Source organism: Nannobrachium achirus, assembly GCF_963921795.1.
Source record: "Nannobrachium achirus genome assembly, chromosome: 1".
Classification (NCBI taxonomy): Eukaryota; Metazoa; Chordata; class Actinopteri; order Myctophiformes; family Myctophidae; genus Nannobrachium; species Nannobrachium achirus.
Genome location: NC_137810.1, coordinates 78,965,287 through 78,991,969, shown reverse-complemented (window position 1 = coordinate 78,991,969; position 26,683 = coordinate 78,965,287). Strand labels below are relative to the sequence as shown.

At 45.7% G+C, this 26,683-nt stretch overlaps 1 protein-coding gene across 1 annotated transcript in view; it reads right to left on the bottom strand.

Annotated features, from left to right (window-relative positions):
* Positions 1-2,144: 2,144 nt before the first annotated feature.
* kdm4aa (lysine (K)-specific demethylase 4A-a) overlaps positions 2,145-26,683 on the bottom strand; it is a 72,368-nt gene continuing 47,829 nt past the window's right edge. The window contains exons 20-26 of the mRNA XM_080723200.1: positions 15,589-15,644; positions 13,942-14,050; positions 11,018-11,206; positions 9,433-9,603; positions 8,714-8,833; positions 7,416-7,508; positions 2,145-6,349 (exon numbers count right to left, since the gene is read on the bottom strand). Of these exons, the coding sequence (XP_080579326.1) occupies positions 6,209-6,349; positions 7,416-7,508; positions 8,714-8,833; positions 9,433-9,603; positions 11,018-11,206; positions 13,942-14,050; positions 15,589-15,644 (879 nt within the window). The 3' untranslated portion in view covers positions 2,145-6,208. The remainder of the gene's footprint in view (positions 6,350-7,415; positions 7,509-8,713; positions 8,834-9,432; positions 9,604-11,017; positions 11,207-13,941; positions 14,051-15,588; positions 15,645-26,683) is intronic.

Sequence of the window (26,683 nt, the reverse complement as noted above, 5' to 3'; positions counted from 1 at the left end):
TTCAAAATGTATAAAATCCTTCGAAAATAGCAGATCTACAAGCTCACAATGTGTCTCTTTGCGACACGTTGTGAGCTTGTAGATCTGCTATTTTCAAATAGCCATAGTATTTAGGTCGGAAGTGGTTAATGCATGTTTTGTAATAATAATCTAAATCTACTAATAACTAGTAATTAGCATATCAAATAATTGTGGTGGAGTAAAGGTACAATATTTGCCTCTGAGTTGTGCTGCAATAGAAGTAAAAGTATTGACAATTGGAAATACTCCAGTAAAGACAATTTATCAAAATGGTACTTTAGTACAGCACTTGAGTAAATGTACTGAGTTACTTTCCAGCAGTGAAGAGGAGCATAGCAGAAACACAGTCAACAGCAACATGAATGTCTTCCTTTCATCCCCACTCATAAAGGAGAGAGGTGAACTCAGTCTCACTATAGCACACATCATGTAGTGGAGATTCCTCTGTGTGAGGGATTCACAGTGCTGAGTGTGGCCTGAGTGCAATGACACTCTGCCTTGTGCAGGGTGAACGTCCTTGTGATCAACATTCTCCCTGGAGATTTTACTGCTGTATGGATATCAACTGATGGAGAAAATGTACTCATTTATCCAGAGAGTAAAAACATAGTGTATATTATTTACAGCATGGGGTTCCCCAATAGGCGGCCCGCGGGCCATTTGCGGCCCGCGGGGGGCTACTGTCTGGCCCCCACCAACCCCAGTTATAATGGTGCAGCAACAACACTAGTATATCGTCGTTGTCGGGTGGAAACCTCGTATCTCCAAATTTGTACGTTCTTTCGCAAAGTAAAGCCCTGCTTCATCATACAAGGCCGTTGCACAAAAGTAGTGAAAACAGCAGATCTACAAGCACACAACGCCTCGCGGTGCGAGGCGTTGTGTGCTTGTAGATCGGCTGTTTTCACTAGTTTAAATCATTTTTAAAATGATAAATGCAAAACGAACGGTTTTGGACATACAAGATTTTCACCTGACAACGACGATATCTGAACTGTCACTGGAGTAGCGGGAACGCCACCGTCGCCCCCTGCAATGTTGTGGCCCTCGGCTTGGTACCCTAGACATGATTCAGCCCTTGGGGAAAACTAATTGGGGAACCCTGATATACAGTATTATGTTTTCTCCAAACACAGATGCTATCAAATGTAACTTAATATCATGAATGATGCAGTGCCACATATCTGACCAAATCAAAGACAGTTCTTATATGACGTGATCTAAGATTCCCCTATGGCAGGGGGGTCTAAACCTTTTTCAAAGGGAGCCACATTAGAAAATATTAAAACGGCCCGACTATGTCTCCTGACAAAATGTATGGGTCAGACTGTAACAAAGTCACATACAGTACATGTGCATTGGAATTACAATATTTTATTTAACTATTCTCATCAATATTTAATATCAATGGACTTTTGTCAGTTGTTTGCTCTGAACAAAACACAAATAACTCACATTACCAAATGTAACCAGACATGCAAGGTATAAAAATGGCTGCTGGCGGGCCGTTTATAATACAATGTAGGAATGAAGCTGCGGGCCGTCAAAATGTTTAGCTCGGCCAGCATTTGGCCCCCGGGCCACACTTTGGACACCCCTGCCCTATGGGATTTACAATGCAAACAATAAGTGAGTGACCCAGAGGTAGTGGGAGTGATGCCAGGACTTCAGGACTCTATGGAATCATCAAACAGTCCACATCAGAATGATTGAAGACACCAACAGAGCATGGAAGTAAGTTCTTTACTAAAAACAAAACCATACAAAGGTATTTTAAATGATCTTTTCTGAAGTCAGGCATTGTATCTACATTATCACACACACAGAGAAGCTGCTACATGAGAGAACATCTTGCAACAGACTACGTTATATAGCTTCTGGGACTATAACACGTGGTTACAAAACAATGCAATAAAATAACTTTTTTGATAGAAAATACACCGCTCCTTTCTCATTTACAAGTCTAGGTATATTTGTTTCGAACAGTGGTTCTCAAAGTGGATTCCAGGGACTCTTTGTCAGAGTTACAGACTTGTAAGGGCAACCCAGCGTACAAATGGAACCAAATGGACCCGTAACGGGTCCATTTGGTTCCATTTGTACACTGTCAGAGTTAAGGGGAGTCCTTGAAATGTAAAAGTTTGAGAAACACTGGTTTAGAATAATGATATAAATTCTCTTTTGGACTGCCTAAAGTATGGGCTCATACACAGTGAAATCCTGATGCTGATTTAACTCTGAACGTGTTAGTCTTTTGTCTTTTGCTGTATAAATGGCAGTATCTAACTAGAAAAAACTATGACAATAGCAAATTACAGGCTAAATAATGACCACCTGGCTATAATGTATATGCTGTCATACAACAGTTTCATAAATCAGACTCAAAGTAACTGTACATGATATTTTGTTTGGTTAAAACTATGTTTCTTTGTTAAAAGGCTAAGGCTCTATATTCTGACAGTAATCATTCAGTGTTTGTCCAGTAACAGGGGTCTTCTTTCCTCTCCAGCTCATAAACATTAATTCCATTTTCAGTTCTCTTTATTTCATTAAATTGTTATCCTGACCTGAACATATGTTTTGACAAAGACATGGAGACTCCTGTTAGTGAACAAACACTCTATAGCAGTGATTCCTATCAGACTATAGAGCTGTGTAACACTAAATATCACTCCTAACTTTAATAAGTGCATTGTGGTGGATGAACTTGGCTGAGCACCGAAGGGAAGAAGAGAACATCTTAGAAATGAACATTGTCGCTGTCGGCAAGAAACCTTGGATCTCCATATTTCTATTTTTTATGTTTTGCTTTGTTGAATGAATTGAATGTCAAAGTGGTGAAGTGCCTAAATTAACTGGATTGGATTCATTGGAACACAAGTCCCTTTCCCCCCCCTGAAAAGTAACAGTTTCAACATTTGATTAACTTTCATTTTATGTTATTGTGACTGAATAATTTCAAAAAATACCAAAAATAGCCTATTGTGTGTATTTCTGAGAATTTTAAAGTGGTTATGGTTTACGTGGATGTTATGAATATTGAGCCAATAAAAAGTATCAACAAGATCTGGTGACTAAGTTATACCTATTGGGTCCATGTGGAACACAGGTTAGTTTCTTCTCACATTTCATGAGAGGTTTTGGACATACAAGGTTTCCACCTGACAGCGGCGATAAGGAACTAAACAGACTCCTTTCAAAAACAGAACATTAGTTTATCAAACTCCACATCTGTTCATCTGTATTGCAGAGCTCACTTTCTCAAAGCACCATAATAAATAGGCTGGCAAACAAAACAAGAACAAAAATAAAAGTAAATCCCAAGTTTCCCCAATTTCTACAACATACAATGTTTAGGAATGCAGTCAACAGTATTCTGCCAATAGCAGAGGCGTGTCAGCAAATCAACAAGTACGCGGAGCACCCCAAATGTGGAGAAATAAATAGAATGGCCTTAAAGGAGCACTTCACCCATTTGTAACCTCATTGTAATATAATTGATCCTCACTGATGCTCATTAGAAGCACTGTGTCTGTCTACTCACTGTGTCTCATTGGTGGGCTGGGGACACTTCAGAAACCTGCCTACCAGTGACATCATCGATGGGGATTCCATGTTAATAGAAATGTTCCTCCATTGGTCAAACTGGTAGGCAGGTTTCTGAACTGTCCACAGCCCTCCTCTGAGACACAGAGAGAGTAGACAGACATGTCTTATGATGAGCGTTAGTGAGGACTAATTCTATGAAGATACGGTTTATTCTATGAAGATACAGTTTAAAGTGGCTGAAGTGCTCCTTTCATTCACTGAAATAAAGCATTGCTCATTTTGATGCAGCCATAGAATGCAAGGCAGGAACCTTTCTGTCTGCTTTGACTCTATATTCATACTGTGTTGTACAATGGAGCATATATAACCTCACCCAACATATCAAACATAGTTTCCTATAGATTTATCTCTGCGTTGTTATATAAACAAGGCGTGATGGAGCTCTTCTATTAATGGTGTCGTCGACACGCAGACAGAGAGGTTACTGCTATGAGATAAGTTATCATACACTAAACATAAGATGACAACAAACCAGCACCCATCGTTATGCTGTGTGTAACGGAATTCAGACGCACGTTAATTCATAGCACAGCAGTAGGGATGAGACCAGAGGGAAAGTTCATGTCACCATTGTTGTGGCTAAAATAATTGCTTATTAAAGATAAAAATATGCTTTAAACTCTTCAAATTGTGTTAACCTTCTGCACTCCAGCATCCACATTCTGGAGAGAACATTGGCCACAAATAGCAGATCTACAAACGTGTTGTGCTGCCACGTGCTGTGAGCTTGTAGATCAACAGGCAGGATATGTCGCTCAGCAAAAGCAAATCAATCCCTGTGTATGACGGAGGACAATTTAACGATGAATAAAAGAAATCGCTCCGATACGATTGTTTTATTTTATTGCAATAAATGTTAACAGCGATTAACCGTCCTATCCCTACACAGCGTGGCTTTCAGAAAAGGCGAGCAACATACTATGTGTATAAATTAGGCTTAACAGTCAACATACTATGTGTATAAATTAGGCTTAACAGTCAACATACTATGTGTATAAATTAGGCTTAACAGTCAACATACTATGTGTATAAATTAGGCTTAACAGTCAACATACTATGTGTATAAATTAGGCTTAACAGTCAACATACTATGTGTATACATTAGGCTTAACAGTCAACATACTATGTGTATAAATTAGGCTTAACAGTCAACATACTATGTGTATAAATTAGGCTTAACAGTCAACATACTATGTGTATACATTAGGCTTAACAGTCAACATAATATGGGTATAGGACCCATATTTAGGTTGCAGACCACTTAATATGGGTGGGAGTAAAAGTCTCTTTCTCCATATTGCCCAGCCCTAGTGGCTTATGTTTGTAATAATGAATGCAAAAATACAAATAAAAGTCTAGTTTGGGGCTTCTGTGATGGACCAATGTGGAAGAAGGGATTTTCTTAGGCTTATCTTAGGCTATGTGACTGTGTTAATAGTGTCAGCTCAAACCAGATGTTTGGTCAGAATAAAAAATCGATCTACAAGCTCACAGCGGCTAGCATTGCGACGCGTTGTGAGCTTGCGGATTGGCTATTTGCCTGCGAATATTCCCCCCCGAATAGGGATGCAAAAGTGGTAAAAAACTTAGAAAAACTAAAAGGGTCAAATTCCACCTAAAAGGCTGAGCCTCATCCCGGTGGGGGCTCCTCACTGGCAGTGTGAGGTGAGTGGGGAGGACAAATACAACACAGACAATGTGTGTGTGGAGGAAGCAGTTGGCATGAAGACTAAACCGGGGAGAAAAGGGGGCAACAAGCTAAAATAAATACCTACATTTTAAAAGTCCAGCGGGGGTGTCAGTTTGTATGTTCATTCCATTCAAAGTGTGACATGGCTCTGTTGCTGCCGGTGTGAACACAGCTCTGTAGCTGCTGGTGTGAACCCAGCTCTGTAGCTGCTGGTGTGAACCCAGCTCTGTAGCTGCCGGTGTGAACACAGCTCTGTAGCTGCTGGTGTGAACGCAGCTCTGAAGCTGCCGGTGTGAACGCAGCTCTGTAGCTGCCGGTGTGAACGCAGCTCTGTAGCTGCCGGTGTGAACGCAGCTCTGTAGCTGCCGGTGTGAACGCAGCGGCGCTGCTAAAGGTCACGTTGTTCACACTGCAGCCAAATCCCTTGTGTTCTACAGAGCCTAAAGGGATTTATTTTGAAAGAAAAGCCTGGTTTGGCTGCGGTGTGGACAGAGCCTAGATGAAGTGGAGGAGTTTAGAAGTCCTTCTAGGATCAGAGTGAGAGTGTACAAATGGAACCAACTGTACCCTTACAAGGTATGTAACTCTGAGAGTGTACAAATGGAACTGAATCTACGCTTACAGGTCTGTAACATAAACCAGTGCTATTGAACACTCTTTATGTCTGTGTGTTGATTTAAAATGATGGGAGGTCATTGATAAGAAACTAAAACGGAACATATCCATGAACTCAAGGCTTCATGGGGTGGTAAACAAAGGTAATTGATAAGAAAAAAAAAAACATCTTTAGGATGAAGTATTCCTTTAAAACGGCTGAGAACCACTGTTCTAGGATCAGTGCTGGTGGTTGTTGCGTGTTTGGAACACTAGGGGGAGCTGCTGCTGCTACTACTCCATGATGGCTCTGTAAATGACAGGCTCGATGTAGTCGCCACGGTAACGCGAGTTGATCACCCTCTGTCTCTTGGACTCCTGGATGATCTCCTTGTCTTCAAAGATCCCGTCGAAGCGCATGTCTGAAGCCTTGGACTGAGAGAGAGAGAGAGACGGACAGACAGACAGACAGACAGACAGACAGATATTGAGTGACAAATCAGCGTACACAAAACACTGATTTCACCAAGCTGTTAATGTTGATTTCATGTTTCTGGTCGCAGTTCTGTGATGGAAGCAGTCACTGGCACAGACAGAGACACACACACAATCACACACACACGCCACGAGCCCGCGACCGTGCGTCACGTTCACCGTGCGTCGCAATCACTGTGCGTCACGATCACTCGCGCGAGTGCACGCTCGCAAAAAAGTCCCTCCCCCGTAAATCGCTCAGAATAGGGCACAGTTTCAGACTAAAGCGTGAGCTGAGTCTGAAATCAGGCTACATGAAAGCTGGTCTTTGTAAATATGACATGCGTGAGTTTCCTCTCATGGTTGCATGAATGGAATATTGTAAATTGAAAGCATGTATATAACATATTGTTTAACACGCATCTTCTCTTATGGGACCGTCTTCAGACATGGGTCCACACAGACAAATAACAGTGCACGTCATTTTGGGGGAGACATGTCTGAGAACAACTGTCGTAAAATGAATAACTGAATTTCATCACCATTTCTGTCCTTGGTTCTGTAACCCTAGTCCCCAGCAGGCACGTGGACACATAGACATCAAAGGGGACTTGGGCCCCTGCCCTTTTAACAGTCAGTAAAAAGTGCCCTCTCCAGACCATGAATGCAGTTTTTACTGGTGAAATAAATGTAAACAGCCTTTTTCCATGCCATACCTGAAGGCAGCATTCAAGAGAATTGCCTTGTCCAAATTCTCCTGAACTTGAATGCAGCATCTTATGTTGAAATAATTGCCGTTATGCCACATGTCCAGTAATGACTTGATAATGCTTAGTTCAGTGTGGTATCAAGCACTGACAATAGCCGACCTCCAAGCTCACAACGCGAGGTCCGCTATTTTCAATATTTTCTCCCAAAGGCCCTTTTAGAAATGTCAGCCCCTGCCTCTCTAACACTCTCTGCACGTCCCTGCTCACCCACCAGTCATCTGTAAGCCTACTCACCAGTCATATGTAACACTACTCACCAGTCGAGACTTGACCCTCTTGGGCAGCTCCTCATCTAGAGTGTAGACGTCATCTCTTTTGGTTGTCAGTTGGGAGCCGTCCTCAAACTCCACCTGGATCACAATCATTCTTTGCATTTGTCATTTGTTTTTATTCATTTATTTTCATTTTTGTTTTGTTTTCTATTTCAGTTTGGAGTGGATCCATAGCATCCTTTAAAATCACCCTGAACAACCACTTACAGGCGGCAGCCATTCGCAACTGGTAAAAACAAACCTAGCCCAGCCCTACCCTTCCCTGACCCCTCTTTGTATATTTATTCTTTCTTTTTTTTCCTGACTATATCTACTGCATAGTACTGGGTTCTATCTGTCTGTCATTCAACGTTATATGAGATACTTCAATGGTTTCCTGTGGAAATAAGCGTAGTCTTTTCTGGGATCTCCTTTTAGTAGACCTTGTACCCGTGAACTGTACAGTCATGAAACTGTACCGTTTCCTATGCAAACTTCTAATAAAGTCTTCGATCAAAACATCAATTCAGTGATTGTATTTCATTCAAATAAAAATATAATTGGTACATTTTCCATTCATTCTCCTCACTAGAATGTGTGCTGACCATATAAGGACTTCCACCATGGCCCGTGTTACGAGCATAGCTAGATTCGTTTTTCAGAGGTGGCCAGCCAGTCCTCGACCAATAAGGGTAGAGTATGGCCGTAGTTATGTTATGATGTCATAACATAACATAAACATGGCACAAGCATTTCATTGTATGTCTGTACCTGTATGGATATGCATGTGACTAATAAACCTAAACCTAAACCTAAACCTAAATGTTCAGTTATGATGGTCAGAATAAAAGTTTTGAGAGCCACAGTCGCTCTGAATTAAGAACGTCTGCTAAATGCCTAGATTGTAAACTACTGAACTCATAAAATGCCACAGTCTCGTAGTAAATCAGTATCATACATATCCTGAAGCTGGAGATGTAGGCCTACCGATATTCAGTGATTGGGTCTAATGATCGAAACGAGAACATTATAATGGTGTAAAAATATATAAAAAACTAAACATTTCCACACTGTAAGGCTAGTAAGGGACATGATGACCCCCGGCCACTTTCATTATCACTGAATAAACCTTTAAGTGAATATATATAGAGCTATTTGTGAAGGTTTTGGACAAAGACTAACTTCACTGCCCCCGACCGTCAGGCCGGCAGCAAGTATGACTTTTGTTTGTTTTGTTTGTTTCAAACCATTACAGTCGGGGAGAAAAACTAAATAAATACAAAAGAAAAGAAAAGTGTTCCTACCAGGTACATTTGGATGATGTGTGCTGCTACAAACTTGGCTCCGTAGACCAGGCCGTCCGTCCAGCGAACCTGAACAACCTCGCCTTGGGGAGGAGGACCCAGCTGGACACAGTTCCGACTCTGTGGAGAGAAATCACACCTTACGCTATAGAGGTCCTCAACCTCTTCTAGACCAGGGACCCCTTGTAAACCACAACCTCTTCTAGATCAGGGACCCCTTGTAAACCACAACCTCTTCTAGACCCCCCAAGAGAGACCCCTGTTACTGACTTTAACAAAGATTACCATCACAATATAGAGCTGTCTCAACAGTCATTTTATCAAAAATGTATTTAATGTACAACTTGTAATAATATGTTAATTATTAACGGAGCGGCAGTGGCTCAGGGGTAGAGAAACCATCGTTAGAACACGGAGAGTTCCCGAAGGGTTCCCAGTTCGATCCCGGACTTCCCCAGAGTTAGTGTCGAGTTAGAGTTGGAGTCCTTGAGCAAGACTCTGAACCCCTAGTTGCTCCCGGTGAGCAGGCTGGTGCCTTGAATGGTTTCCTCCGCCATCAGTGTATGAATGTGTGTGTGAATGTGTGAATGCAATGCACAATCTCTGTAAAGCGCCTTGGATAAAGGCGCTATATAAATGCAATTATTATTATTTTTTTTTAATTAAATCCTATAAAATAAATCTAATCAAATGACAATGTTTATGTGAGCCAAACTCACCACAATGTCCTCAGGGAACAGGTTGTCACTGAAGGATCCGTCGTCAAAGTTGACTTCGTAGAAGGTCTCCTTGGACAGCTGCACCACGTCACACTGGTAGTAGCGGCCATTTTTGTGCTTGCAGATGACCTTCTGGCCCACCGTCAGCTCCTGCATAGCTGCTTTGTTCCTCTGTGATGGAGGGTAGACATTACACATTACACTATGATTACACATTAACTCATTTTCTGCTATCCCCGTCGAAACCGGAGATTTCCCGCGGTACCACTCTGCTATGCCCGTAGATCCCGGAAATTTAATTAGCTTTAATCATTATGAAACAATTAAAAGTATGATCGCTGATTATAGCCGATTCTGGCTCTTTAGGCCCGCCTCCTAACTGTATCCGGTCCTATTTCCGGTTTGGTCCGGATCTAGGTTTCCATATCCGGTCTGAGGTCCAATTCGCGTTTTTATTTTGTAGCTGTTTGATTCTTTTACCCGCCTGGCATGTGATCTGCGCACATATCATCTGCTATGTGCGCGAACGTGTCCACGTGTTACCATAGCGCACAGCTGGCTGTTTCCAATGTTTTTTTTTATGTAAACACGGCGGACAATGGCGGATTTTTTTTATTCGAAAGCTGTCATCGAGTCTACACGTCTACTACATGAGACGCGCACAGATTGTGCACGATGCGTGCACGTGCCCACGTTAAAAGGTAAGGACAATTTGGCAGCTGCTTAGTTCAGTTATGTTTAAAATGGCAGCAAAAAAGTTAAACTATGACCTCTGCTTTTTTCCTCTGTGATTGTAGCCATGCTCTGAAGACTCACCTATTCACACTCCACCTTAGCCAATAGCACTTACCATAGGTAGCACTTGCCTATCCTCAAATTACCATACATGTAATTGAGGTGGACTGCCCATAAGTCCTAAATCTCATTAGTCCTACATGTCATTAGTCCTACTTTGGTTAGGTTTAGGCATAGTTTTACTGAGGTTAGGGTTAGGGTTAGGTTTAGGCATAGTTTTACTGAGGTTAGGGTTATGGTTAGGGTTAGGTTTAGGCACATTTTTACTGAGGTTAGGGTTAGGTTTAGGCATAGTTTTACTGAGGTTAGGGTTATGGTTTGGGTTAGGTTTAGGCATAGTTTTACTGAGGTTAGGGTTAGGTTTAGGCATAGTATTTTCACCAGGTTAACATCACCAGATTCTGACTAATGGTATGTAGGAACAATGAGATGTCGGACCAATGCCATGGCACCGCAATTTAGATTTTTTTAAGTTACAATTTGTTATGATGTTTTTTACTGAATAGATGCATGTTCTACCTGTTTTTCTTAGATTTGCCAACTATGTCTTTCCATTTGATGTTGACTTACTGATGTATTTATTACTTTGCTTGCTGTAAATCCATCTGGATTAATGCGTACATTTTATATTGTACATTGTAGACGTTACACTATGACCTCTGCTTTGTTATATCGTGATGGTAGAATTTACACTATGACCTCTGGTGGACAGTACTGAAATACATTTTATACATTCATTACCTCTATAGGAGTGAAGACCATTCATTACCTCTATAGGACCATTCATTACCTCTATAGGAGTGGGCCCTTTGTGTCTGCAGCAGGTCACATACACCATGAAAGGCCACTCGTCAGGCTGCATCAGCACCCCTGCAGCCTGGGCACATGTAGGGTGGTAGGCGGTGGGACAGCGGCCGTGAGAGCACTGCACACAGCAGCCTGACGCCTTCTTCATGCGCTTCTTACAGTAGTAACATTTCTGATGCACAGAGAAGAAAAACACAGTCATTTACTTCTTACAGTAGTAACATTTCTGATGCACAGAGAAGAAAAACACAGTCATTTACTTCTTACAGTAGTAACATTTCTGATGCACAGAGAAGAAAAACACAGTCATTTACTTCCTACAGTAGTAACATTTCTGATAGACAGAGACAAAGAAAAACACATATATAAATACATATAAATTTTTTAGTAATAACATCTCTGATACACAGAGAGACAGATAATGAATAAAAACATTCATTTACTATACAGTAGTAACCTTTTACTCCATAGGAAGTTCGATTTACTTCCCTCTGGTAGACGCTATAGAACAGCTTGGGCACACCGTAGCCGTAATATTTTTTTAAATTCATTCATTCCAAATGACATTAAGGCATTGAATGATGTCATGTCTCGTTGATCTGCCTGTTTCTTCACCTTATATGCCACCATTGTCCTTCTTGTTGCCTTAAGATGTTTTGTGTGTGTTTGTTGCTGTTTATCTGTCATTTTAATGTTGTCTAAATGTATATGAGACAAATAGCCGGGTGCCAGTCTCTCAAAATGGGAGAGGACCTGTGATGTTCTGCCGCACTTTTTATTTCTGTTTTATCCATTAGTTTGGTCATTAAGGTCCACAGAATGAGAGGCCTGCTCTGCCGGAAACATCGCGAAAAACAGTTATGGCCATATGTATATGACGAAACAACAAAAGTGTGAAAAGTGATGAGTCATCACTTTTCACAGTCATCACAGTGATGAGTCATCACTTTTCACAGTTTTTTTGGTATGTGTTCTAGCCCAAGGAATGATTTTTGTGAAAAACAAATGCTTGCAATGGATTCAGAATCATGAAAACACTCCAGTTTGACCCCTCACATGCTACTTAAAGCAGATTTTTTCGTTTTATAATATATTTCCTTTCCTGTGTAGTGGAGTCAATGGGACAGTGAATATACAAATGGCCATAACTTTTTTTCGCGATGTTTCCGGCAGAGCAGGCCTCTCATTCTGTGGACCTTAATGACCAAACTAATAGATAAAACAGAAATAAAAAGTGCGGCAGAACATCACAGGTTCAACCCTATTCCTTGAGCTTTTGGGCATGTGGATCCCCGACTAAAAAGACACATTTCCACACTGTGGACAATAAATAAACTAACTAACTAACTTTTCTGACGCAGAAAAAAAACAACTACATATTAATTTACTGTTTTACAGTAATTCAATCTCTGATAGACAGAGAGACAGATAATGAATACACACATTAATTTACTTCTTACAAGTAACATTTTGGATACACAGACACAGAGAAGAAATCATCACATTAATTTACTTCTTAAAGTTGTAACATTTGTGACACAGAGAGGCTTTTTATAGTAAATATATTTTCTTCTATGTTGCGCTAATAAGAGCAATGGTCAAATATAACTTGCAGTGTGAGAGCAAAGTGTTATAGTCGGGGGATATCTTCAGAAATAGTGTCATATCCTGGAATAAATTCCTTACCAAAAAATGATAAAACACACCAAAATAAATATGCTTTAAGTAGCATGTGAAGGGTCAAACTAGGTTTTTTTTTCATGATTCTGAATCCATTGCAAGCATTTATGTTGCACAAAAACATTCCTTGGGCTAAAAAAGGCCTAAACACTGGTTTAGTGATGAGTCATCACTTTTCACAGTTTTGTGGGAGCCACCTTCAGCCCAAGCAATGTTTTTTGTGCAAAACACATGCTTACAATGGATTCAGAATCATGAAAAACCCCTAGTTTGACTTAAATCATATTTATTTTGTTGTGTTTTATCCTGTATAGTTAATTTAATGGGACCCCAACTTTCAGCAGCTGTCACGGATTCTCCTAGGGAAACTGAATTTCAGTCTTTGTGGGATGTGTTACTAGACACCTTTACAAACACATTGGTGAAGAAATGTAAGGAATTTATTCCAGGACTTTTTAAGATATCCCCCGACTATTAGGGAGAGAGAACGATGAGGCTGGGCACAGTGTCAAGCACCTGGAACTGGTGTCAAACAAACTGACACGTGGGAGCCAACCCCAGACACAGTGAGAACAGGCGTACCATCTACGTAGACACTACGGCGCGACAGCGTTGCTACTGTAACAACACTGCAGAGCTAGCAACACTGTAGAGCAGGGGTCTTCAACATGGGGGGGAAGGGTCTTCAACCCCTAGGGGGTCCCCAGAGTTCTACAGGGGGGCCTCCAAATCTTTGTGTGATAGAAACTTTTTTCTCCTTTTTTATATTAACCACTTGAATGTCCATATTCTGAGAACTGTAGCCAAAAATAGCTGATCTACAAGCTCACAACGTCTCGCAGCGCGAGGCGTTGTGAGCTTGTAGATCGGCTATTTTCGGCAAAGAGGTTTGGTGTGGAGGATAAAAAGAGCGCACTAAGTACAAAGTGAAAGGTCAAGTTTATTAAGTATTGATGGTTCAAGTGGTTAAATATCTGAAAAAAACAAATTGTCATGAATCCAAAATACACTGATGATTGTGCTGTCAAACGATAAAACTATATGGAATCTGGGGGTCCCTGCTTCAACTCTCTCTCAACTAAGGGGTCCTTGGCCTGAAAACGTTGAAGACCTGTGCTATAGACCGCACTCTCACAACGCATGGTTTAGGTCTTTGGTTTTGGTTCAAATCCATTGCCTCAAAAAGTCATGTTAAAATGATGCACCGAGTGCTTTGAAGAAGCTCACCAGTTTGAATCTCTGTAAAGGGATTCCACTCAGGTCCACGGGACGTCTGTCTGTGACGTTGACAAACCGGGCCTCCAGGACCGCTACTGCACACATGACATGTACCCACCTGTAACATACAACACAACACATACACATGACATGTACCCACCTGTAACATACAGCACAATACATACACATGACATGTACCCACCTGTAATATACAGCACAACACATACACATGACATGTACCCACCTGTAACATACAGCACAATACATACACATGACATGTACCCACCTGTAACATACAACACAACACATACACATGACATGTACCCACCTGTAATATACAACCCAATACATACACATGACATGTACCCACCTGTAACATACACACAACACATACACATGACATGTACCCACCTGTAACATACAGCACAATACATACACATGACATGTACCCACCTGTAATATACAGCACAACACATACACATGACATGTACCCACCTGGAACATACAGCACAACACATACACATGACATGTACCCACCTGGAACATACAGCACAACACATACACATGACATGTACCTACCAGTAACATACAGCACAATACAGTCCATACCACTAGTAAGACACCTAGGGGCGAAAAGCGACCTTTTCTAACCTATAGACCAGACCTGACCCGGGTGCCGTAGGGTTGTGTAGGGTTAATGGCAAATTACAAAATAAGCACTTATTCTATTTTTACCTCATGCATGGACTAAAGCTGCATTGCTTTTATTTTGAAGTTTTTTATTCACGTACATATGGACGCAATGCGTACATCAGCATCATTGGATGTTGTCTCAATAACAAGCAGGTGGTCAGACTGGTCACACATCAAGACAACCTGCCTTACCTTTACCCATCAAAAAGTCTAAAGTGGCTAAAAAAAGAAATGTTGATGCCAAATTCCGGGTTTTCAACAAAAATTGCACTGCTAAGTATTTATTTACTGAAGTCGGTGGTAAAGCTGTGTTTAGTTTGCAGGGAGCACATCTTGCGGGGAGCACTACGTTTTGGCCAGCCCTCCACAATATTTTCTGTTGTTCATGTGGCCCCATGGAAAACATAACTGACCACCCCTGCTAATAGACTATACATGTCAGTCTAACCAGTGTGGCTGGTTCTACAGACAGTGATATCCATATATGGGCATAAAAGGGAACGTATGTGGCCGATGTGGCCGAGGTTAGACTGATAGGTATATATATTGGCATTCACAGATATGGGCTTAATATTGATGACATCAGGGATCTCCATATATGGGCATATAAGGGATCCTGTTAGTGTGGTTCCCATGACATCACAGTACAGTGATGTCAGAGCGTGACAGTCAAGCAACAATAAAAGACAAGCGTTACCCAGACAGTTACGGACAAGATTTGACAGTTCTGATACTAAACTGTGATACTACGGTCACTGGCAAATTAATTTTGTCTCGGCCATACATGGAGCGTGACATGAGGCGTGACTGACTGACGCACATGAGCTGCAGGTTTTCATAGTAAATGCGATGACTGCCCCTGCCTGGTATGGAAACTGCACTGATCTCGACCACAAAGCTACGCAGAGGACATCTCAGCATGTGTCTCTTCTAACCTCAGCCAATTTAGGAGGATGTACTTACTTGTTGTTATTGGCTCTCTGCAAGGCCCCGCCCCTCAGCGAACATAAACAACATTTCTGTTGACACAGGAGACACTGTGTATTAACTCTGCACCACTCATTATTTAACAGCCATACTGACACGATAATGTTACATCAAAAATCATTCAAACATTCAACAATACAAGTGCTCATTTTGAATTTTACTTTTGTGTTTAAGTCCTGAGCGATTCACATTTTCTAAAATGTATACTGTAACTCAGTGGTTCCCAAAGTAGGGGTCAGAACCCCCAAATTATTTTGGGGGGTCCCCAGATGATTATCTTAGTGTGCAACATTGTTTTCTCCCTCAACAGTAAACAGACCCAACATACAGTGTAAGTATCTAAATTGTCAAATAGTACGTAAGAAAGAGGCAAACATTGTGAACATATTGGAACTTGATTGATTGATTGATTGATTGATTAAAGACTTTATTAGAAGTTTGCATAGAAAAAGGTACAGTTTCATGACGGTACAGTTCACTGGTACAGGGTCAACTAAAAGGAGATCCTCGAAAATTCTATGTAATTAGTAATTGAGTACTTTAAGCTAGCACCTCCCCCCTACACAGGTGGGGATGATTATTGCGACCGTCAGGTCGCATTTACTACCAAAACCTCCACCAGGTGTCCGTGCGTCCGTCAGTCAGTCCATCACACCTCACACGTCACACTTTTGCCCTGCTCATATCTCCACAACCGTGGCCCCGATCCATGCCACATTTTGCACACACACTCCTTCCCTGCCAAACTACAACCTCCAAGGACCCCCGGAGCTTCAGGGACCCCCAGGTCCCTGGGGGACCCCCAGGTGTAAAAAATGACAAAATGTGCAAACATTACCAAATGACCACCCCAACGGGGCTGCTCACGGCGAAATCCTGGGGACCACCCACTACTCGTGCTCCAGAACGCATGCAAAAGTGGTGATGCCCCCAGTGGAGGACCCCCTCCACTGCAGCCTCCACTGCAGCTCACATAAAATGCCCTACCTCGGGCTACGAGCGTCCGGGAGAGCCGGGCCCGGTACCTATTCGTGCGCCAACGCAACGCGGACACCCCACCCCTCATTTCTCACATGGCCCTCTTCTAGCGCCACCTTTTGGCTGATTTATACAACACATTTGTGGCCACTGCTCCTACAGTTTTGCCCCTCAAATCACGCAACTTGCTACACAATATGTCTACACTCATCCCATCACCATGAATCTGTCCCATATAGCGCCCCCTTCAGGCCAATTTTTAGAACACATTTTTGGCCACTGCTCCTACAGATGTTGCCGTAAAATCACGAAAATCACTACACAGTATGTCTACACTCATGACATCAACATGCCTGCCACCACATTTTCTGGGGACACTGCTCCCTACTCATACCCGCCTAACCAGTATGTCCACCCACCATTTCTCACCTGCCCCTCCTTCTGCTCCCCCATTCGCCCCATTCGCACATCACAACTGTCACTCTTGCTCTGCCACAGACAAAGGACTTGGTCAACACTTCCTCACAAAGGACTTCCCCCCCACTTCATGGAAGTGCCGCTTTGAATATGGCTGGCACCACATTTCCTCGGGACACTGCTCCCTACTCATACCCGCCTAACCAGTATGTCCACCCACCATTTCTCACCTGCTACCAAAACCTCCACCAGGTGTCCGTGCGTCAGTCAGTCAGTCAGTCCGTCCGTCACACCTCACACGTCACACTTTTGCCCTGCTCATATCTCCACAACCGTGGCCCCGATCCATGCCACATTTTGCACACACACTCCTTCCCTGCCAAACTACAACCGATCCATGCCACATTTTGCACACACACTCCTTCCCTGCCAAACTACAACCTCCAAGGACCCCCGGAGCTTCAGGGACCCCCAGGTCCCTGGGGGACCCCCAGGGGTAAAAAATGACAAAATGTGCAAACATTACCAAATGACCACCCCAACGGGGCTGCTCACGGGGAATTCCTGGGGACCACCCACTACTGGTGCTCCAGAACGGATGCAAAAGTGGTGATGCCCCCAGTGGAGGACCCCCTCCACTGCAGCTCACATAAAATGCCCTACCTCGGCCTAGGAGCGTCCGGGAGAGCCGGGGCCGCTACCTATTCGTCCGCCAAGGCAACGCGGACACCCCACCCCTCATTTCTCACATGGCCCTCTTCTAGCGCCACCTTTTGGCTGATTTTTACAGCACATTTGTGGCCACTGCTCCTACAGTTTTGCCCCTCAAATCACCCAACTTGCTACACAATATGTCTACACTCATCCCATCACCATGAATCTGTCCCATATAGCGCCCCCTTCAGGCCAATTTTTACAACACATTTTTGCCCACTGCTCCTACAGATGTTGCCGTAAAATCACGACAATCACTTCAGTATGTCCACCCACCATTTCTCACCTGCCCCTCCTTCTTCTCCCCATGCGCCCCATTCGCACATCACAACTGTGACTCTTGCTCTGCCACAGACAAAGGACTTGGTCAACACTTCCTCACAAAGGACTTCCCCCCCACTTCATGGAAGTGCCGCTTTGAATATGGCTGCGACCACATTTTCTGGGGACACTGCTCCCTACTCATACCCGCCTAACCAGTATGTCCACCCACCATTTCTCACCTGCCCCTCCTTCTGCTCCCCCATTCGGCCCATTCGCACATCACAACTGTGACTCCTTCTCTGCCACACACAAAGACCTACATTTGTTTTTCCCACCTACCATAGCTCTCACTGACGGCTGGGGGGCGGGGCGGGGGGTAGCCCCCCGGAAACAATCCCTCCTTTCCCCTATAAACACAATCTCTCTCCCACACCACACACACACACACACCAACAGCTCTTGCCTGCACACCTTTGCTTTTGGCCTGCGATACGACTGCAGAAACCTTCCCGCAGCTTTTCTTTCTTTGAGGACTTCAGACAAACATTCCTGGTAAGACACTGCCGCCTCCTTCTATACCTCATTTCTACCACACTCTTGCTCGTCTTTGCCATACACCACCATGGCTGTTTAGCTGACCATCTCACATATGTTTTGCTGGACCTTATTTCACGGATCAACTGCTTCATTACACCCACTCTTTCTGTACGTCCCCCCCCCCCCAGCCCCCCTCATGCACTAACATTTTTTAGCCTGGGCCCAGCCTACACACTCATGCATCTAGCTAAGTAACTGCAGTATCCCTCCTTGTTTGATCATCGCTGGGATGTGTAGCCAGCCAGGCTAATCATTGCCTACCTCTCTTGCTATGTGTCACATAGCCTCTCTGTTCCAACCATTGCACACTCAAATAGCCTCTTTCATTAGAACTTACCTCTCTTGCACCAACTTCTCTTCTCTAACTATCACTTTTCACTAACCATCACACACACACTTCATCCTGCTTTACACTTCTCAATACAGTACTGTCCTTCACACTCTTCCTGCCTCTGAAGACTACCAGTATAAACTGCTCCACTTTTCTACAACGATTACCCATGAGGGAATACAACAACCCATGCCAACCTATTCCTTGCATACTTCAGCCTTTAACCTACCCCCTTTGTCTCTCTCTTCCCACATCATAGCTATCTTGCACAGCCTACCAGCTCCGTGACATTTCCTATCTATGTTCTCGCCATGCCAAGGCGTGCAGCGCCACACACAAATGTGGGACAGGAAACACACGCCGAGCGACGCCGCCGCCTCGCCAGGGAGCGCCAGCAACGACACCGCCAACGTCTCAGGGAGGCACACGCCTCCGCGCAGCAGCAGCCTCTCCCGGAGGAAACTCCAGCCACGCAGCCTGCCGCCCAGCGCCGCCGCCAACTTGCCAGGGAACGCCAGCAGCGCCACCGCCAGAGTCTCACGCCGGCAGCCTCAGCCCAGCAGCGCCTCATCAACAGACAAGATCACCGGCGCCGCCGCCAGAGTCTCACGCCCCCAGCCTCAGCCCACCAGCGCCTCATCAACAGACAAGAACAGCAGCGCCACCGCCAGCGTCTCACGCCCCCAGCCTCAGCCCAGCAGCGCCTCATCAACAGACAAGAACAGCAGCGCCGCCGCCTGCGTCTCACGCCCCAAGCCTCAGCTCAGCAGCGCCTCATCAACAGACAAGAACACCAACGCCACCGCCACAGCCTCACGCCCCAAGCCTCTGCACAACTCCGCCGCAGCCACAGATTACAGCAGATGCGCCAACGCAGCCAGCTCACGCCGGAAGCTTCCGCTCGGCAGCGCAGCCTGAACAGACAACAACACATGCAGGCGCGAGCCACGCGCCGCCAGCAAACTGTTACCACACCACAGCAACAGTTCCTCGCTGCTGAACGCAATCTCACACTTAAGGAGTGTGCCTGCTGCCACCGCCGGCGCCTCAGCCTCAAGATGCACTCGCAAAACATCTGTGCCATATGTCACCGCGACACACAGGAGCCCAAGAAATGGAGCGCCGCCAATGCCATGCAGCCTGATTCCAATGTTCCCGCAGAGCTCTCAGGCCTCACCTTCTTGGAGGAGATGCTCATCGCTCGCTTCTTGCCCTGCATGTACGTCTGTCGTTTGCGCGCAGGGGGCCAGTACGGCTACAGAAACAACGTCATCGCCTTCCCGCAGGACGTGCAAACCTTCGTTGCAGACCTGCCTCGCACCCCACGTACAACACGCCTACTCATCATCAGAAAGCAGGGCCAGAACAACACACACAAGGACTTCCGGGTGCGCCGCGCACGCATTTTGTCCGCCCTGACATGGCTCCAGGCACACAATCCATTCTATGCAAACATTAACATCCGCCTGGACCTCATCCAGCTGCTACCCGAAGATGGCGTACCCAGCGATATGGAGGAGATTGCTGAAGCGGAACAAGACGTGGACGCACACGCACAGGTTGATGAATCCCGCGAGGTGGACCAGGGAGAAACTGTCGTTACTGCATTGACTGACGATGTTGATCCACGTCAGGAGGCTCAAAAACTCAGAACTGCCATTGACTGGCCAGCGCGAGCCCAGCAGCCCGCTTCTGAGTACAACACCGCAGGACTATGGTCCATGTCCTATCCCACTTTATTCCCCACTGCCGCTGCCGACATAAGCAACGTCGGGGCAAATGGCGTGATCCGCGATGTCTCCTTGGCTGATTGGGCAGAATTTCTCATGTGCTGGAAGGACCCTCGTTTTGCCAAGCATCCCCGATGGCGCTACCACGTCTTCAACATGCTGCAGAGGCAGCGCGCCCGCATGACAGGCAAAGTCTTTGTCAACCATGACAACGGTCAGGCCAACATGACGCTGGAAGAGCTCCGACAACTTCTGCAGTCTGGTGACACCGCGACCTGTCAGCGTTTGTACCACTTTGGCTCACAACTGCGCGGCACAGCCGCCTGGAAACGTGCCCGCCGCGCGGAACTACTGGACATGATGGACGCCAAAGGCCTTCCCCATTTCTTCAAGACTTGGAGTTCCGCTGACGTGCAGTGGAACCTGCTCCAACAGACACTACTGCAGTCTGATGGCATGCAACCACAGCAAGAAGTGGATGACCGTGGCCGTAATCCCCGTGTCAATGACAACCCGCCTTAGTGGATGAGTGGTTTGTCCAACGCCTGCAAGCGTACATGGACACAATTGGAAAAGACGGCATGCTGGTGGAGGAGCATTGGATTATCTTCGAATGGCAAGGACGCGGCTCCATTCACGCTCATGGGGTCATTTGGCTGAAGCCTGGCGTATGCCCCTTTGAAGACGTCCAGGCCGTGATCCACGACCCTGCCCGCCAGGCCGACCAGCAAATCCTCCTCCAGTTCTACGACCTCTTCTGCAGCGCCTGGAACCCTCTTTCATGGACACAAGAGCACCTCCAAGCCATGCTACAGGATGAGGCCCCACACCCTGAACTTGCTGACCCCCCCCTGCCCTTGCCACCTAATGCTCAACACCCGTGCCGTCAACAATTTGACCCCACCCTCCCAAACGACCTTGCTCTCCTTGCAAACTTCTGCAACCGCCACAAAACATGCTCCACGCAAACCTGCCTCAAGAAACGCCAGGGACAATGGAAGTGCAAGGCCGGGGTGCCATGGCCACTGGCTGCAACCTCCTCCTTCAGCGACAAAGGCAGGGCCCCCGGAGATTTGGTCTATGTCCCTGCCCGCAACGATGCATTCATGAATGCCTACCCCATCAAGGCCGATGCGTACCTGTGCTGGCGCGCCAACATGGACATTAAACCTGTCACAAGTCGCCATGCCATGGTCCAGTACCTTACCAAGTACTGCACAAAGCACGAGCCCTCATCTGCCACACTCAACGAAGTTACAGAGAAGTTGCAGAATCGTGACAATGCGACATCCGGTGACGCATTTGCCAAGGCACTAGTCAGCTCTGTGGGGGATCGTGACTACACTGCCCAGGAGGTGGCCCACCACCTTCTTGCCTTACCTGCCTTCAAATGCTCACGCACCTTCCAGATCGCCAGCCTCAGAGCCACAAAGGAGTGGAACGTGGAGGAGGGCCGCTTGAAACTCTCACGCTGGGAAATTTACTTACAGCGCCCCAATGCCGAGGAAACAGAATCCATGTCCTTCAGGACTTTCACTTGCAAGTACAATTTTTACCGCGGCAAGTACACCAAGCGCAAAAAGGACGTTATCCCCCGCATTTTCCCCCGCATCTACTGTGCCAACAGCCAGGACGACAAGTTTGAAGACTGGTGCCGCATCCAGATGATGGTCAACATCCCCTGCCGCAGCGAGGAGGCACTCCTCGCCAATCATGACAGCTGGCACAACGCCCTGGAACACGCTGTGCAAACAGCCTCCGCCCCCGACCGCCTCGTGGCAGATTTCAGGAAAATGACCACAGCTGCTGACACCAACACACACCCTGAGGACTCTGAACACTCCAGCGACGAAGACAATGTGCCAGAAGACATCCTGGACGACTGGATGCAGGCCGCCGCGCTTCACGCAGAGTTCGCCGAGGATGACACAACTGACAGCGGGCCCCCCTTTGACCCCTTCCAATTCTGGGAGGAATTACAAGGCCAGGACTTCTCCGCACAAATGCTGCAGGACTCACCAGATTTCATCAAGCTACAGAGGGCTCAGTTCCAGCTGCCTCCTGTCAACTACGACAACGTTAACCCTCAAGACCTCAATGCCGGCCAGAAATTGGCCTTTGACACACTCTGCGCCGCCTTCCAAGCCGCCATGGCAGACACACCAGTCCGCCACACTACACAACTCATCATCTCCGGACCAGCCGGCACTGGCAAAAGCTACATCATCAAGTGCTTTGTGCAACATTGTCGCTCTGTCTACGGTCACGAAGAAGCCACAGCTGCTCTCAGACTTGCGGCTCCCACTGGAACAGCTGCATTCAACATAGCTGGAACTACTTTGCACTCCCTCTTGGCCCTACCTGTACCTCTGACAAACACTCTGCCAGACATGGCCGCCGAAGCCTTGGGCAACCTCCAGGCACGGCTCCAGGGACTCAAGGTGCTAGTGGTGGATGAGATGAGCATGGTCGGCCGCAAATTCCTGGGTGCCATTGACCAGCGCCTGCGGCAGATCTTCCCTGAGCACAGCCGCGCCTGGTTCGGCGGCGTTTCTGTTGTACTCATGGGGGATTTCAACCAGTTGCCTCCTGTCCTCGACCTTGAGATGTTTTCAAAAGCCCCTGCACCAGGATTGAGCGATGTAGGGAGGAGAGTTTTCGCTGCCTTTAAACAGGCTGTGGTGCTTGAGAAAGTAGAACGCATCACTGCCGACACACCAGATTCCAAAGCCTTCACCGACCTTCTGGGCCGCCTTCGACATGGCGAAGTCACACACGCTGATTGGCTCTTCCTCATGCAACGTTCCCACCACTTGCTCTCGGCCGAAGACCAGGCCAGTTTCAGTGACGTTCAGCTCATTGTCAGCACACGCGACACTGAGAAAAGCCTCAACAAAGCAGAACTTCAAAAATTGCCCACAGCTAAAGCCAAGCTCTACGCTGTCAACGCAGGCCCTCGATCCTCCTATGTCAGTGCTGATGATGCCGGAGGCCTACCCCCCTGCTTGCACGTTGCACAGGGTGCACACGTCATGCTGCGCCAAAACCTTTGGATCGAAGCTGGCTTGACCAACGGGGCCTTAGGCACAGTCCTAGGAATCCTGTACGACCCCCATGGCCCACCGCCACCTGCCCTGCCACTTGCTGTCTTCGTTCAATTCGACATCTACAAAGGGCCAAACTTCCACCCCCATCATGCGCGCACTGTGCCAATTCCGCCGCACACTTACAGGTGGATGAAGGCTGCCAACGTCTGCACACGCACCCAAATCCCTCTTTGTCTGGCCTTCGCTATCACTATTCACAAGAGCCAAGGTTGGACTTGCGACAAAGTGCGCCTTGACATCGGCAAAACTGAGCACTCCTTGGGTATCACTTACGTAGGCTGTTCCAGAGTTACCTCCCTGCAAGGCTTGTGCCTCCAGCCAGCAGATTTGCACGCTAACCAGTGGGCGCGCTTCCAGACGATCAACAACAACAGAAAGCAGCAAGGACGCAAAGCCATTGAGAAGGCCCTGCAGCGAATGCATGACACCCTGCTGCGCCAGACTCTGCACCCCTAAATATAAATGCTTGATTACTTTGACTACGCCATTCCATTGCTGGGACTCTGCACCTGCACAAAATATCCTCTTCACTCTTACACAACCTCAACACATCCGCTCTCCACTGTCTCTCTGCCTGCCTATATGTCTACTTTCAATATCCTTTTCTTTCACAACGTCCACAACTGCCAGCCATATTAATGCCAGACACTCTGTGTAACACCTTGCATGTGTTCAACTTATGTCTTCGCTATGTTCTTTGCTACATGTCACTCACTGTCAAGCTGCCTCTTCAACAATAAACACCATCTAAATGAATACGCCTGTCTGCATTCTCATCAATCTCCCACTGTGCTCCCCACAACAAAATCAGTGCCTGTCGTATTTCTCAGCATTACCTCTGTTACCCATTTGCAACAGCGACACATTACACGTTTTCTGCCCACATAAACACAACCATGTCACAGCTAACCCCACATTTACTCTGCCAAACAAAACTATACATTGCCCACACAACTAGGAACCAATGGCAGTTACAGCCCTCTTGTGTATACATGTGACCTGACGGTCGCTTATCTCCCGAATAGGGAGTCTTACTGGTTTGTATCCTATAAAAGTTGATTCACACTGTATGTATCACTTTTAACTTGCCCTGAAGAAGGCTTCGTGCCGAAACACGCTAGCGTTCAGATTCAAATGGAACACTGATCTGAGCCTGTCTTGCATTTTCATTTTGGTGTGCTGCTTCTTCCACTTCTGTGGATCCTTGAGTTAAACAGTAGGCTAGCTCTAGCCTCGCAATAGCCAGACTCTCCAAAAGGAGAACAAAAAGACATATTACCTGGGCACTTCAAAAATGACTACCCAGATAAAAATGATGGAGCACTCAACTGGTCTGCACGTTCATTTATTGTAGAGCTGTCGCTCTACAATAAATGAACGCGCCGTTGATTTCAGATAAAACTTCGCTTAAAGGAGTCATCCAGACCAAAACACATATAGGGTTAAATCTGCCTTTTATCATACCCCTTTATACCTGCTTTAGTCGATTTTTTTCATAGCTGCCCCTTTTGCTAGATTTCGGCTGCCCCTGTTGCTAGATTTTGCGGGCCCTCTCATAACTAACAGAGTGTATAGCCTTTATACTAGTGCGGTTATTTCTTCAGCTTCAAAGTTAGTATTTTTTTATTGGATTGTGTTTACACAACGTCCTGAGACCAACCAAACCGCTGTTTTGACCTCACAGGCACCCTTACTTGTCAAACGGCTTCTGCTCTGCACCAGAGCAGGGGGAGGAGAGGCTAGAAAGGGAGGGGAGGGAGGGGTCGGTTTGACAAGTAAGGGTGCCTGTGAGGTCAAAACAGTGGTTTGGTTGGTCTCAGGACATTGTGTAAACACAATCCAATAAAAAAATACTAACTTTGAAGCTGAAGAAATAACCGCACTAGTATAAAGGCTATACACTCTGTTAGTTATGAGAGGGCCTGCGAAATCTAGCAACAGGGGCAGCCGAAATCTTGCAACAGGGGCAGCTATGAAAAAAATGGAATAAAGCAGGTATAAAGGGGTATGATAAAAGACAGATTTAACCCTATATGTGTTTTGGTCTGGATGACTCCTTTAATGCAGCTTTTATTTGCGATTTGTGAACTCGCATCGGACATGGGGTCCGCCATGTTTGTTTACAAAATGAGAGAGCTGTAGCAGCCGCTCGACCAATCAGGAGCGGTGTGAGGCGGGTTCGCTCGAAATGCAGCCTTTTGATTGGAAATTGAGAACCTAAATTCTCATAAAGAGACTCGATGGGAGGGACAACAGACCGAGAAAGGAAGTACATTGGTGATGACGTAACTCGGGATGGCTTGCGAGGCTAGGCTAGCTCTGCCTCCTCACTAACAACACTGACCTCTGTCATGTTTTTATCATACAAATAAACGGTAGGCTAGCTCTGCCTCCTCACTACAGGGTTCCCACACATTTTTACCAATTAATTTCCAAAACTTTTCCAAAACTTTTCCAGAATATTTAACCCAATTTCCAGGACTATATAACAATAATTAAGCTCAATAACAGGTCACTTACTCCTATGCGCAATGCCCAAAGACAGGTAGTGTATGCCAGTGGTTCTCAACCTTTTCAGGCCGTGACCCCCAAAATAATCATGTTTTAACTGGGGACCCGGCACCCTGACGAGCACTAAGAGTTGAGGAATTTTGTACTGTATAACACCGTTCTATTGTGAAAATAGCAGATCTACATGCTCACAAGCCTCGCATTGCGAGGTGTTGTGAGCATGTAAATCGGCTATTTTCACAATTTCTGCCTCTAATATTTGACAATTTGGCCCATGTTTAATTTGTCATTTCAGAGGTATTAACAAAATCAATAACCAAAGACAATGCATAGCTATTTTTTTCCCGGACCTTCCAGGACCCTTGATGAATTCCAAAACTTTTCCAGTACTGGAAAAATATTTTTCTAATTTCAAAATATTT